This window comes from Leuresthes tenuis, unplaced genomic scaffold (assembly GCF_036924035.1).
Source record: "Leuresthes tenuis unplaced genomic scaffold, fLeuTen1.0.hap1 SCAF_10, whole genome shotgun sequence".
Classification (NCBI taxonomy): domain Eukaryota; kingdom Metazoa; phylum Chordata; class Actinopteri; order Atheriniformes; family Atherinopsidae; genus Leuresthes; species Leuresthes tenuis.
Window position 1 is genome coordinate 8,216,036 of NW_027325364.1, and position 14,808 is coordinate 8,230,843.

Below are 14,808 nucleotides of genomic sequence, written 5' to 3' on the forward strand. Positions count from 1 at the left end.
GCTTAAAAATCAACCTATTTTCAACGAGAAGATCTGATCCCATCAGGTAGTCTAACCTTTGGTGTCTCACACTCAGCTCTGATCATGGCCATGAGGTGGCGCTCAACTTCTGCAGTGTTCATAACAAGAAAGGCAGGCAGAATGTTCAGAAATATAGCAAATATATCAACTGAACTATTCATTAAACTATGCAACAGTCTTCATTTGACAGAAAAAACGCGTAGGAATTATCTGCAGACCTTATTCGGGTGGCGCTCCTTTTTAAGTGCGACATGTAGATTTCATGTTAAAAACAGATTTTTTTTCAAATAAAACAGAGTAAACTGATCTAGTGTAAATCTCCAAATGTAGTCTGCATGATGGAGGCTCTGTGTATTTCTAATTATCTGTTTGATTATCAAAATCTAATTTCCCACCTCTCTGACAGCTACACTTTAAGCATATTTCTGTGTCTTTACACAAGAGCTTACTATTCCATATTTAAACAGAGATTGAAGTTCAAGAAAAACATTGTGAGAGCTCTGCATGTAAGGATATATCTAAATACGGACAGCTTTGTCTATTTCTTCCTCAGGGTTTCAGGCAGTTGGCAGTAAAATTCAAAAGCAAAGCAAAAAGCAACTGAATTTGTGTCTAACCATCAATGTTAAGCATCATCTTCCACATGGCAGGGCGCACAGATTGGTGGAAACCAAACCAAACCTCCCTCCCACCTCCCAGAGGATGGTCATAGCCCTCTGGAGCAGAGAAGAAGGATCGACCCACTGGAGTGTACCTAGATGGAGAAAAGTAGGAATTATAAGTGAAGAGCAAAGAAACCGAGGAAATTAAGAAAATGGGGTGTTAGAAAATCAAAGTGCTTTTTCAAAAAAGACAAAGGAGGAGAGCAAGGGCAGGAAATGACAACAAAATGGCATCCTGACTTCAGTATGAAGGTCAAAACGTGTTTATACAGTGTCCCATTGAGCTGCTCTTCAATACAGCCTGAGACGACATCAGTGAAATGAGAGGGTGGTGAAAATGCCCGCACCCGTCAACCTCTTATTACTCTTCACAAAAGATACATTAATTCCTGCATGTAGGCCACGTTTTCTTTGTGCATCCGAAACAAAAAAAAAAGAAAAAGGTCTGTCAAGACGCCAGGCCTCGCACACCTGTGAGCAGACCGAAATGTGTTGATAAAACCACCTTCAGATAAGGCTTTGAAAGAGATTTTCATTACAGCTCCGGCAATATTGGGTTTGACTGCGTCTTTTGCTGAGCCTTTGGAAGTGATATTGAGTGGAAGGTGGTGTGGTGCTTTGTGAAAGCCCACATATTATGTGTTTGATTTCCGTTTGGATCAGAGTGCCGATATTTGTGTCACTATGACAACACACAAGTACAAGACATTAAGAGTATCAGGGGGATCACTTTCACATTGGTTTTTTTTCCTGCCCTTTGACCTGATGGTGGGGGAAAAAAAAAAAAGAAATCAGTAGGGACAAATGGATTGTTTCCTCGAGAGTGGATTAGCTGTGAAGAAAGTTCATTTCTCAACTTCATCCGTGAATGATCTACTAATAAAACAGAGAACCCGGGAGTCTAAATGAACCATTTGACTAAATAAAAGCCCTGCTGCTCACTTCATGGAGGGCAGGTGTCGCAGCACTACATCCACTGCATGAACAGGGTTGGTGCTGATAGGCTTGTCAAGCTCAAGAGGCTCAGGCATGCTGCGGCCAGTCAGCACCTCATGGAGCATGTGCCAGCTGACCAGAGACACAAACTTAATGGAAACTTTGAAGGGCCGATCTTTCCCTCCTTCCCCTGGAAGAGTGACGTCAAGGTCCACCTGTGGGACAAAAAACAAAGAGAGCAAACAGTAAAGGGAAGTTTTAAGGGGTCGATGTTTTCACTCGTCTGTGTGTGCATCTCATACAGTCATACGGATACTATATGCTTGGTTTATATTCAGCATGCACTGGAGACGAATGTGTGCGTGTCTTTGTTTGTGTGTGTCCAGCTCACCCCTGTGGGTGCCACAGGCAGTGGGTTGGCTGTGTAAAGACTCTTCTTTCCATCATAGACTGGCCTGCGATCCCCAAAGATTGTCACCTTGAAGTGCTGCACCATAGAGTCAACCACCTCCCTGCATGACATTCACGTACATTTTCTCTTAACTTCTTTTAAGATGTAGTACAAGTCGTCAAAGCATGTCTACGCTGTCATATCAACAAATCAAATCATCAGGAAGAGCCTCTGTGAATCCTTTGGCAAACCACTGAAATCTTACATACTTACTCACCGCAAGCTGCACAATATTAGATATCAGCGAGATGTCCACATCTGGCATTACTCAAATGAAATTTTTGAAAAAGTAATGCAAAAGTTTTACGTATAGTAGCCATCCTACCTGTTGACTCGCCGTGGGCACTTGTCAGGCTTGATGTCCACCTCGTAGAGGTAGACATCCATCTTTGGGATATCCACCTGGAAGCAGTTGGCCAGCAGCTTGATTGGCTTCCCCATGGTGCCATAGCCAGGCCGCCGAGGCATGGAGAACAGGGCCTGGGCCCCAACGGCTCCTGACCGGAGACCAAGGAGGGAAAGATGAATAAACAGCTGGATCTGAGTCAAGCCTAAACATTTTATGAACCTTAGCTGACAGTGAGTGCTCATCACAGAATCTGCATTACAGTGCATCGATGTTTAACGTCTCTTTCTTCAATTTAATGTTTCTTATATCACTTTAACTACACTGAAAGTTTAATGCTATTTCTTTTGACTTTCAACAACCCTGTCAGCACTGCTTCGCAGAAATAACAAGCATCTGACTGTAAATTAAAGAATTAACAGATGAAATTACAAATGTCAAGATAAGGTTAGTGCATAATTAAAAATAAAACAATAAAATACATTTTAAATTCTTTGACATTTGATAACATTTTATCCAAGATACACAAACTGAAATAAAAGGGCATCTCAAGGGCTCGCGACTTTGATGCATTAAACATGTGTATATGAATCAGGAAGTGCATGAATCAGCAGATGATCAGTCTTGATGGTATGGAAACTAATTTAGGATTCACCTAAATAAATATAGATAAAATATTGTCATCCAAAATCTCTGATACTAAGTATTTTATACAACAAACCGACACCGACGACCAGCGCCGACAGCAGACACCTTGCAGAGTCTCCTCATGTTGAAAAAATTGCTCCTGAACACATCATACAGACAACCTCCAACTGCTGACTCCAACGTACAAGGCAGGCGTACGCAGGAGGACACAGCTTCTGCGGTGCAGAATGGAGCGAGAGTCTCTAAACTATTCAGGAAGGTAAAAAATGTTTGGATGAAGTCAGGTCATTATCAGTTTAGTCTTTCAGGTTCTGGCGCCGATACGAGCCGTTTATTTCACTCAAAAACCTGCTTTTCGATTAAAACTAATGTATCAAAATTGTTTTGTTAGGCTTCATGCATTGAAATATAACGCAGTTAAAGCTGCATTAACTTACGACAGAGTTCATTCACTATGCTGGACAACCTTTCTGGGTGCCCCGCCATCAGCAGAACATTACACACCGAAAAGACAAAAGGCAGACAAACGGTCACAGGGGCTCGTTGTCGGCTTTGATGAAACTTCTCAAAAGGATTTTACAACATGAAAACACTTTTAAAAAGTCAGTGCATCGTGACTGAAATCCCAACAGCACTTGAAGGGGACATCAATGACAAATGTCAGTTAGATGCATGTGTAATACAAACAGAACAGAGGACGCCTCAGGAAATCAACACAAAGTTCATGCATTCGTAACACACAGACCATGACATGTCTCAGACATGAGTCACTTTAATCCAGAAATCAATTTAATGTGGCACACTCATGTGGAGGCTATTTTGGGTCTGCTGAGGCTTAAGTCCACATCCACATGGTTGCGCTGATGAACTACTGCGATTTTAGGATTACACTCATGACGCATTCTACGGTTGTAACGCAAAACACATCTACACATAAAAACAAGTGAAACTTTTTCATTAGCCTGGCAATCGCTGCCTTGCATGGTGCCTTCTACTAAAAAAAAGACAAAATTAAACTCCCCCGAATGTGTCATTGATAAATGAGAGTCATGGTTGAGTGTATGATTCAACAGCGACCTGACTCATAGGCACAGATGTGTAGGTGAATCTGGGGGTGAGCCTTCTGCTGAGAGGAAGTTCATTAAAAACTCCTCTCGGCAAAACAGAAACCTTATGCCAGGTGCCGTAATAGCAGACAATAAGAGCTTGTTTATTTACAGTTGAGCTGAGGAAGGTTTCTCCTTTGGTGGGCTGTAGAGCAAAGAGTAACCAGACTGATGGAGGGTAAAGGGCTCTTGAATGAAATGCCTTGCATTAATGGGGTATAATGCTGAAAAGAAAGGAGGAATGTCTAGTGTTCCTGCCACAGCTGTCACACAACACTATGTGCACTCAAACTTTATGGTAATTCCCACAGGGTCTTTGGTGGAATTTGTGAGATATGCCCAACTCTAGACAGTGGCAAACAGAGGGAGCACACATACAAGTCTTATCTGTAGTCTGCCACGGATTATGAGGAGTCCCAAATCATTACATTTTGGAACACAAGTCCCTCAGCACAAACAGTAAAATGTGCTTCTTCACTTGGAGCCACTTTTTGTTTGTTGTTTTTTCTGTGATGCGATGGTCCCGGTTAAGTTGGCGAGCAGGACCAGGATAGCAGGGAGTGGCAGGATGACAGACTGGGCCGGGTTAGTGTTTTGCAGCTTTCATCTGCCTCTTGGGACTGGCCTACGTTCAGCGTGAGTCACAGAACCACCACCACAGTCAAAGAAGCACACAGCGGAGCATCCGGCCTCTGGACTCAATGGATCCCATACAGAAGCAATGATGGGGTCTTACTTAAAGTAAAGAAAACAAATTTAAAAACCCACGCACGGAGGGTAAGTTCCTATATTCCACCCACCAGTGCACAAACATAGCCACTTAGTTTTGTTTTAGAATGAAAACCACACATACATACAGTCATTTGTAGCAGTGGTTTCGCACAGCCACACATGATTGTTTTTGATACAGAGAGTTACTGTTTTTAGCATTTCGCACAAACACGACCACGTGCTTTCCCTGATTAATTTCACATTGACAGAAATTATCACTGAAATCAAAAGCAGCGCACCACCTGCCGTCTCTTGTGTTGGCACTTTGGTAATCTGACTGGATGTAAACAGGCATCACAACAAACAACTCGTGATGCTCTAATTAAAACACTGGCCTCATCACTGTTATTTGGCTGAGCTTCCTCTGCATTCCTTGGCTTCCTGTGAAGTCTGCTGATGAAATGTTCAGAGATGTTTGGATATTAAGGTTCCCAAATGACTGTTGAAAATCAGACCTAATATTTCCTTCAAGGCCCATCGCTCCATTCGGTGAAACATTTCGCTCACTGAATTTGAGGCTTAAAACTGACTAAAGCATGATTTCAGTTGTGTAAAAATAGAGGAGAAAAACCTAAGAATTTAATAAAGAAAAAAAAGAAAAGAAGTGTTTTTATTTCTGGACTAGAGATCATTCCATAAAAACCTCCAGCTTAAGAAAATTCACTTTAGCCAAAGCAGTCATCTGCAACGATTACTGCAGATGGGATCTTGCGACAGTACGCACATGGGAGGCGACAGGCTGCGATTTTCTGAAATTCTACCAAGTGCGTCATACAGATGTGTGTTGCAGCATTTATGAACAGCCAACCTGGCCCTGATGATTCAGCAACACATCAGAAAACTCCCTCTCTATCTGTATTTCTTCACTGAGAGACATAATAAATGTGGGTGGGGGGGTGTGAGGAGGATGAACAGTGCACTTCAGATCCAAGCTTCTATACATTTATCCAAGATACCCACTGCCTCCAGCAATGAAATACACTTAGACATTCAGGACATTCATGTGCATAATGTTATCTTTAATCTACTTTAATACGAGACAGTCAAATTGGCCTCTCCCACACTGTGGAAGGTGTGTGCGAGGAAGCAAAGCCACAAAACACACAAACTTGCCATCGTGAGTTTACAAGAACATCCAGACACAGTAAGATTAAACATAAAAGACTAACCTTGGACATGTTGGGGCCAGAATTACTTCTACTGCTGGTGGGTGACATGTTATAGCTGGCTATTATAAATGCTGAAAGTCAACCACAAATCTGCACACTTGACGCTCAACAACTCTCCACACGGTGAGTGTGTTTAAGGGTTTAAGGAAAGCTGCTGTTTAGTTGAGAAATGCTGCACCGTATGTATGTGGGTGCACTTTCGGATAATTACAGGAAGGACATGCCTAAACTGAGGAGAGTGGATTAAATCTTCCCTTGTCCTTATTCACTGAGCCTGTAGAGTCATTTAGTTAAAGATGACAAAACAAACAGTGAGCCTTTAATGACCACAGTTGAAATGAAGTATCTTGGTGAAATTGTTCACAAAAAAAGGGATGGATGGGCGGAGCCTCATGTCTGTTGGTGTTCACCCATTATTTTGGGGGTAACCAGTTATTCTACTGCAATGTATTCACTCCAGAAGTTGTTCTATAATGGGAAGGTTTCTCCTCTGATGGGCGGTGGTTTAACCGTCTTTGGTCACTAGCACTGAACCAAACATAGCCTGCGAGATAACACCTGGATGTGCAAAAAAACGTAACTCAATACCCAAATAATTTTCATTTCATTTCAACTGTAAATGGTGTTGTGGTGCTTAGCACCAAGAGCAAGAAGGTCCTTTCTTCCATCCCTGTTTCTGATGTATGGAAAATGGATGGATGAAGTATTCTACAGCATTTACAATCCCATTCGGGGTAATGAATATAGATGACTGCAAGCTGTTGGTCCAAAAGTGAGAGCCAAGGCATAATATTTACACTGATGCTCTTTAACTAACATTTAGCATCATTTCATTTCTATTCCTGACTAAATATTTTGCATTCTAAAACAAATTATATTACCATAAAACACATTACATCCATTTAAAGAGATATTCTTTTATCCAAACTGACTTACAAGGGAGGAACGCATTAGGGGCCAGTGTGGGGTTGGAATCTTGCCCAAGGACACTTTAACGTGTGAACTGAGGAAGTTCTCCCAGTCTAACAAATGAGCCACTTTATTTCACCTATGTTCTACTTCGATGCGATATGCCAATCAAAAGCAGACATTTAGGCTCCAGAGAGAGCTTTTAAACTTTGACAGTGTCCTGTTTCACAAAACAGCCGCCGTGGTCAGCTGGAATTGACGTCATTTGCACTGTTCTCCAACAGCAACGTGGCTTCATTACAAGTATACAATATCAAACCAACTCCTACAAGTCGTGCAGCATAATTCATTCATCAGCATGAAAAACATGCTGCAAATACTGACACTTTTGCCAAGATTTTCTAAAAGCAAGCTTCAGTTTACTTCTGTTCAACTCTTTTTGAGCGCCATTCAGCTTTAAACAAGTTAACTAGAAAGGTACAGAGTTTCTGACACTGTCTGCAACTTCAGGGAATCCAACACCAGAACATCCAACAGATGCATGTACACAACATGCAAATCAAACTCATACATGCTTTTCCTGTGACAGTGTTCCTTGCTGCACGTGTATCTGAGAGCTTATCAAACGGAGTGTGTTTAACCTGATCCTTGTCTGGCTCAAGGGTGCATTTACCATTAATAACAAGTATCTTGAAAATCATTTGTCAGTAGCTCATAATCAAATGAATAAAAACTTAGTAGTAAATGGTAAGATATGTGCAGCTAGTACTATTCCATTTGCTGCCTTACTGCTGTATTTGTGGTAAATGTGTGGCAAGAACATGAGCAACTGAAGATACCTTTTGGTATCTTTAGGTACCGGAGCTATGCTGCACTACAGGAGTGCACATAGCACAATAAGGTCAAATGAGCATTATATAAAGACACCAATAACTGTGATGCTGTTCTTTGCACATAAATATTTTGCAGAAACATCTCAGCAATGTGAACTCATTCCACTCGGCTGCTTTGCAACACAACACAGTCACACTGTACGCAGTGGGCTGCGAGCCAGAGAAACTGGATGGTGAGAAGCTAGGCTGACATCCAGTCGCTGCAAACCCCCTCAACTTCATCCCTCCTATACACAAATGTCCACGCTGCTAACGTGTGCACATGCCCCCCCCCAGCCCCCGCCACACACACACACACAATACAGCTGTTGTATTTCTAATCCAGAGAGGCCTGAGCTGTGGGAACAGGGCGAGTGCTCAGTGGCCAGGCACAATAGCGTCAGTCACAGCAGGCAGAACCTCGAAACGCACAGACGTATACTGAAAGCTGGCAAGGAAGGACTGATGCAAGTCGCGCACAGCAGGACTCCTCCCTCCGATTCCCTTCTTCAACCTCAAGAGAGTGCTGCATCTGGCAGTCGAGGGAGTCACTGCCACTCTCTACTACAGATAAACACCAGCAGGCCACCACATACTGACAGGCTGGGGGGGCATGGTCACAACAACATGCAAAAATGTTGAAATCCCCCTCAAGCCAAACCCGAGGCAGAATGAGAGCAAAGGAGCCTCCCCGACACAAATATCAGAAAGAAGGGGGTGGGGGTATTTGGAGGGGGTAAAGAATCATCTGTAGTGGGAAACTAGTTCTGACTCAGAGGCGTAAGGGAAGGCCCAACTGTCTTACTGACACAGGTAGGTTACTTATGATTAGCACACGCACATGTATACAGTCTATTCATTCAGACAAAGTAGCAGCTCTCTTAAACCGACAAGAAGATCTTATTCAGCAAGGCTAAATGAAACCCTCTGTCTTGCTGGTTGAGCCTGAGTGGAAGAGCGAGCGGGGGCCACGGCTTGTTGACTTTTAATGTTGACTTGGGCAGGATGAGGGCTCTGTCACTCTGAGGGTTTGCTTGCACACTAATAAATTAACAGACCAAAACAAGGCAACCCAAAGTGTCAACATCTGAACAGGAAGATCGTACACGAGTTAAAAGTCGGTTTGTCAAAATTGAGAAGAAAAAAAAAAAAATGGGTAAAAATCCCCCCCCAGAATCAGCCTGATACAATGGTAACTTTGCATCTGTTATAATGCTTAAAATGAGCATCTAAACATCGTATTTTTCTGGCTTAAAACATTTTGCTTTCTTTTTTAGGGGAGGGCTCTAGTTGTAACATTATCAAATGATTAATGTATTGACAAAGATAAACCGTAAACAAAACCTGCTACAGACAACTTCTACCAAGTAAAGAAGAACCTTAAGCACACAAAAACATTTAAGCAGTGCTCTGTATCCTTCACTCAGATGTTCATAGCTGTATTTTTTATTACATCGGCCAAAAGACATGTAAATGAACATCTTCCATTGCAAACAAACACATATTTAACTTGTGATGCGATTTGAGGACTATTGGCCTCTCTATTGATTATTCTGTTTTCAACACTGCACGGAAAAAAGGGCAAAGATGTTTTATACGTTCTTAACAGAGGATTTTCCTCTGTACTCCAGTGCCTTAAAACAAAACCCATAGACTTCCCCTTCCAGGTCCCCCTCTTCCTGCATAACCTCCCCCAAAAATGAGCCCCTTGCAGCCCCCCCCAAAAAAGCAGACCTCAGGAAAAGGAAAGGCAGAGGGAGGAGGAGGTGGAAAAGAAGCGTGGTCTGGCTGCTCTGGCTTAAAACAATGTGACACATCACAAACTTCAGTCCTCTTCCTCCTCCAACACATACACCCCTTGATTTTTCCCACTGTGAACTCAGCCCACATGTTGGAGTTTGTTGTAAACACCACAGATGAGTCAGTCAGAGCCACCCCCAAGTCTACTACACTGACACATGATTAGGACCTTTAAGTGAGCATCAGCAAAAATATTCCAGACAGAGCCAAAGGTTTCAAATAACAATATGGGGTGTTTTAGATAGCCAATGTGATGCATGCATAGGACAGTTTTGGGTTCAAAACACTTAAAAAAGCTAAGCTAAACAATACCTTCGTCTTCCTATTGAAGAAATCAAGGTCAGTAAGTGGATATAAACCACGCAGAGTAATGGTGTCAGTGGTGGCTGAATATAAATCAGCACGTTACGTGCAGCAGCTCTTTTGGACTTAGGTCACAAAAAAATGACGATGACAAGCTTTACATTCACAAAAGAGTAGGAAAATACCTCTACTCATTTGGAAACGCATATAATTAAGCACTTGAATCGATACTAGCTTGTTTTTCCCCATCCAAATAATGTTCATTCTTCACAGCATAAACAAATGTTTAAGGGAACCAAATAAAATTTAACACCTAAAATCACCCACTGCAGACTCACTTACTTGTACTGAAGTCACCTCATGGCATATGATGCAAAAATAGGGGATGAGAGGATGGCATTTTCCCTTTTCCTTAATGACATCAACAACAACCCCCCCCCCCCCCCCCCCCCCCCATACACTCCCTTTAAGACAACGAGCTAAGGAGCAATAATAAAGTGCATTCCCCATAGAAACCAATGACAATATGCCAAAATAGCCTTATGGGTGGCTGGGATTGCAGACGGGGGCCAGTCCATTGTCACTGGGCTTCTTGAATGAACTGAGTATTATGAGGAGAGACTGCAAATCAAGCACTAAGCCCTCCCTCAAAGCAGACCCTACTGTCTGTGCAAAATCCACAGAGAATCGACCTACAAGAAGAATGACAGGGAAGGCAGAGTTTCCCACTGGGGCACGGAGAGGGAACAGAAGGGGTAACCAAGGAAGAGAAAGGAGGGTGGTAACTGAATAAAGAAAGAAAGAAAAAAAGAGCGGGAATCTCAGGATTGTGAGAGAAAATTTTAAAAAAAAACAAAAAAACTGGTGGACGAAGACATAGAAAACAATCAAACAAACAGTAACCCTCTTTCAGTTGTTCGCCCCAAAATATTTCAAAGACACATCATCGTTTTAATGGACCACAAACCCCACCTCCACCAGAGCTGCCTCTCATACCAAGCTGAGTCATCACCAGCCAACTCAAACCCCACCTGGTTACAGTGTGACAGGTGGAGAGCAGAGGGTGGGAAGCCCCTTCCTTTTGTGCTGAATTGTCCGCCTAACTGTCTTCCAGTAAACTGCTTGTCTCAATACATCAAATGCGCCTATGTGTAGAGAACGTGGCACCAAAATGAAGAATAAATTAAATATCTCTTAAAAATCAAACAGGCATAAGTTTCACTTTGATGCAGCTTCGCTCAAACAGTAACTTGACCGAAAGAAATGATGATTTTCTTTCCTTAAACATGCTCATTTGACAGGAGTTGGACAACTATGGGAGGTTTTGATAAGCAGACTTTGTTACTTCAGCGTTCATGCTGCTGACTCCGACCTGAAGTACAGATATCCCAGTGAAAAGCAATTTAAAAGAAAGCCAATTAACATATTTCACTTTAAGAAAAGCCAGCCACTAAAACGACACAGCTGCATGATGAATGTCAGCACAAACATTTGAATAAAGGCTGTCTAGCTATATCATGAGGTTTCCAGAAATGTTAACTAGGATAAGCACATAATTGGAAAATTTAAGTCAGTTCTGGCTAAGCTGAACAAAAGAAAAAAAGTTATCTGGGGCCATTAAGTAATAATGGTAGCACATAGTCTGTCCAGCAGGACGGCTCCACACTCACACATACTGCACTGCCTGCAGCACAGTGCCCAGGACCGGTGATCAGCCAGCGGCGGGCAGTCTCTTCATGGTAAACCGCCGGCTACTTCGTAATATGCATTGCTGGAAAGTTAAACGGTGATCCCATTATGTTCCTTTTTCAATAGAACTCACATGCTCTGCAAACAGACTGACGTTTGAATACTTTTTACTCCCTAAAATCAGTATCAAGTGGCGAACTGTTAGTGAACTGCTGTGAGGCTAGCACATCAAATGGATTTAATTTATTTAATGCCTAAAAGCCTTTCGCTCCTTATATTTGAGACGCTAAGCTCTCGAGAGCCACGGTTTCCATTTTCCACATATGCTGCTTCTCAGACTGGTACCGGGGAGAAGAGGGACTGTCAGTTGCTAAGCGGGCTGAGCAATCAATTTACATTTTCTCACACTGACTGACTGATTGAGGGCCCCCTTTTAATCATTTACTCAGGCGTAGGGCTCACTGGCTGGCCCGTGGCGGTTAGTGACCAACAACACACACAAACAATATCCAGACAGCCAGACAATGATTCAGTAAAACATGCTTGTGTGTGTTTGCATTAATGCATTAATGCCTCATGAAGTGAGAGCACCAACCTCACTCTTGACACACTTAATGTAAAGTTGTCCAGCAGTGCATCCTGTGTAAAGCTCCATGTGTTGTGTTCTCAAAGTGCTTTGATGGTGGGTCTCTAACTCTTTCTTTTTTTCTTCTTTCCTTAGGGCAACAATGCTGATTAGTGGTATTTCAGCAGCATACACAAATCAAACTCCTCAGAGGAAGAGGTAAACAGAAATCCATCAAAGACTAAGATGCTCAAGCCACAGGACTAAGTTATACAAACTGTTTTTATCCATCCAGATGATACCATTTAAATTCTGTTTTGGTGGACAGACAGCAAAGTCACATCAGAGCTCGGGTTTAATTTTAGAAAAACATTGGAAAAGACTTGTGCCATGAGGAAATGCCAAGCTGATTCCAGGTAACAGATTGTGACTGTGCGCACATGTTTGCATTTGTCTGATATCACTGGAGGTGCTTAGTTGCTGGGAAAGCGCCTTGTGGTCCTTGCTATTCAAGCTGGGAAGCTTCCCACCTGAGAGGAGCTGATATGCGAGTAAGAGAATAGGCAGCAGAGAGGGATCTCCTCCTCAGAAGGAGCGAGTGGGCTGGAAACCAACTGCTGTATCAAGTATCACTGCCTAACCAAGTGTACCAAGCATTCACTTTATGGTCGCATAAGTGGAAAGCTTCCGTTACAGTGGACACAAAGCCAGGTGGTTCAGACAGTTTAACTGCCGCTATGAACACAAAAGAGACCGACACCTTGACGCTGCACAGAAAACTGTTCACATGAAGTTAAACCTCAAATCATTTTAAGGTTTAACTTGAAGCCACAATTGGGAAATACCTACCCGCATGTTAAGCGTGATAAAGCATGGCTTCATGGTTTGGGCACCGGGCATGTGCACGACAAAAACGGGTCAAATGACATCCTATAGATGCTCCTGCTAAATATGCAGAGGTCAGCTGGGGGTCAGTTGCTGACCAAGACCCAGGGAACCTTGAAGGGACCGAGTTCACCCTGTGTCACGTGCTCTCAGGTGACCAGCTATGCTAGATTTAATGTAACAGTCCTCTACTGATGCAGGGGAATACCAGTCTGATCTTCAATTGCTGTCTCATGAAGCCCACACTTGGCTAATGATGATAGATGACAGCAAAAGCAGAGGGAGGGGGGAAAATCCCAGATATGAACATTTGTGATCCATGCCGATGCCATGCTACAGCCACGTTTAGACATAGGAATCATAGTGAGCTCATAAGGCGTGATTAATCAAATATATTTACATATACATATATATCTCAGTAGCTGAAAACCCAAATAGAAAAAGTCGGATCGAGCCTGATAGGTCACAGAATTTGACGTTACACCGGTGTTCCATCTCACTAAGGAGAACTCGTAACACTACACTAAAGATGTATAACTTCTTGTTACGCGTCTACTATTCAGCTGTCAACGACATGGTGAAGAGATAGCGTCGGATAAATTACCTGTAGTTCCGATTTCCATTCATGAGGTCCCTGCCCGGTTCACTTCCCGGATCACAGATGTCAAACGGTTAGGAGTCCTCCGTTAACTCCGGTGTCTCCTTCAGCAGTACAGCGCCTCAGCAGCGCTGAGTGTCCGAGTATCCTGATCTCTGCTATCCCCCGCACCTCTCCCTCTCTATATGTACTGTCAAAGAACTCCCTTAGGTACGGTTGTTTCGCCAGCCGATGGTCTTCGGCGTCCCCTGAAACTGCCGTTTGCACACAGTCAACGTATGAAATTGGATTTCAGTGCCACGGTGAAAGCTACTGGCTACTCAACGGCGCCGTAGCAGTAAAAACCTGCTAGTTAGCAAAGTTAGCTCACTAGCCAGGCTTAGGAAAGTGGCTGGAACAGACGAGGGGAGCTGTCAGGATATCATCACAGCGGGGTCATTGAGTCCAAATGAATCCCTACCGATGATGAACGTTAGCAAGGACGACATAAATACGTATCTACGGGACAGCGAGAGTCGGAGCAGCTACAGTAATTAGCTAGCTCGGATAGCTCGGCTGATAGTTGAAATTCTGACAGACGACGGCTACTTTTATCGCGTTAAAAACAGCTGATAACACGGATTCCTTTCCCAAGCACCGTATCCCGACGACGTCGTCCTCTGTATTTGTATCCAGGTGCAAGAACAAAGCTGTCAAGACCGCACTGAATCTGCCGATAAGTGTCAGGATTTCCAGGCTGGTTGACAGATCAACTCTGCAGGGCTTCGGCAAGCCAGCTAAATATGGTGAAGTTGCCTTTCTGACACCGACAGGAAGAGGTGGGCTCTGTGACACCAGACGTCAGAACAATCAACTCCGCCTTCAACCAGAGGTAATCCTCCGTTTATGAATTAATCAATGGATGAGAAATATCTTAAAAACCATACATAAGAATAGTCTGTAGATAGGCTAGATAAAAGGCTGAGAGTTTAAAGTTACAGATCCTCCTCAGTAATGTCTAACATGCAAACCCTGCTACATTCTGTTGTATTCTCTGCTCTTAGGAGGCAAACGCATTTTTAGAGAGAAAGAAACAAT

General features: G+C 43.0%; 1 protein-coding gene across 2 annotated transcripts in view; it reads right to left on the reverse strand.

The window, feature by feature from the left end:
- ago3a (argonaute RISC catalytic component 3a) overlaps positions 1-14,523 on the reverse strand; it is a 32,468-nt gene extending 17,945 nt beyond the window's left edge. For both annotated transcript variants that reach the window (XM_072393807.1, XM_072393806.1), the window contains exons 1-5: positions 13,738-14,523; positions 2,396-2,567; positions 2,011-2,131; positions 1,626-1,834; positions 639-775 (exon numbers count right to left, since the gene is read on the reverse strand). In XM_072393807.1, coding sequence (XP_072249908.1) covers positions 639-775; positions 1,626-1,834; positions 2,011-2,131; positions 2,396-2,567; positions 13,738-13,756 — 658 coding nt within the window. In that variant the 5' untranslated portion in view covers positions 13,757-14,523. The remainder of the gene's footprint in view (positions 1-638; positions 776-1,625; positions 1,835-2,010; positions 2,132-2,395; positions 2,568-13,737) is intronic.
- Positions 14,524-14,808: the final 285 nt, after the last annotated feature.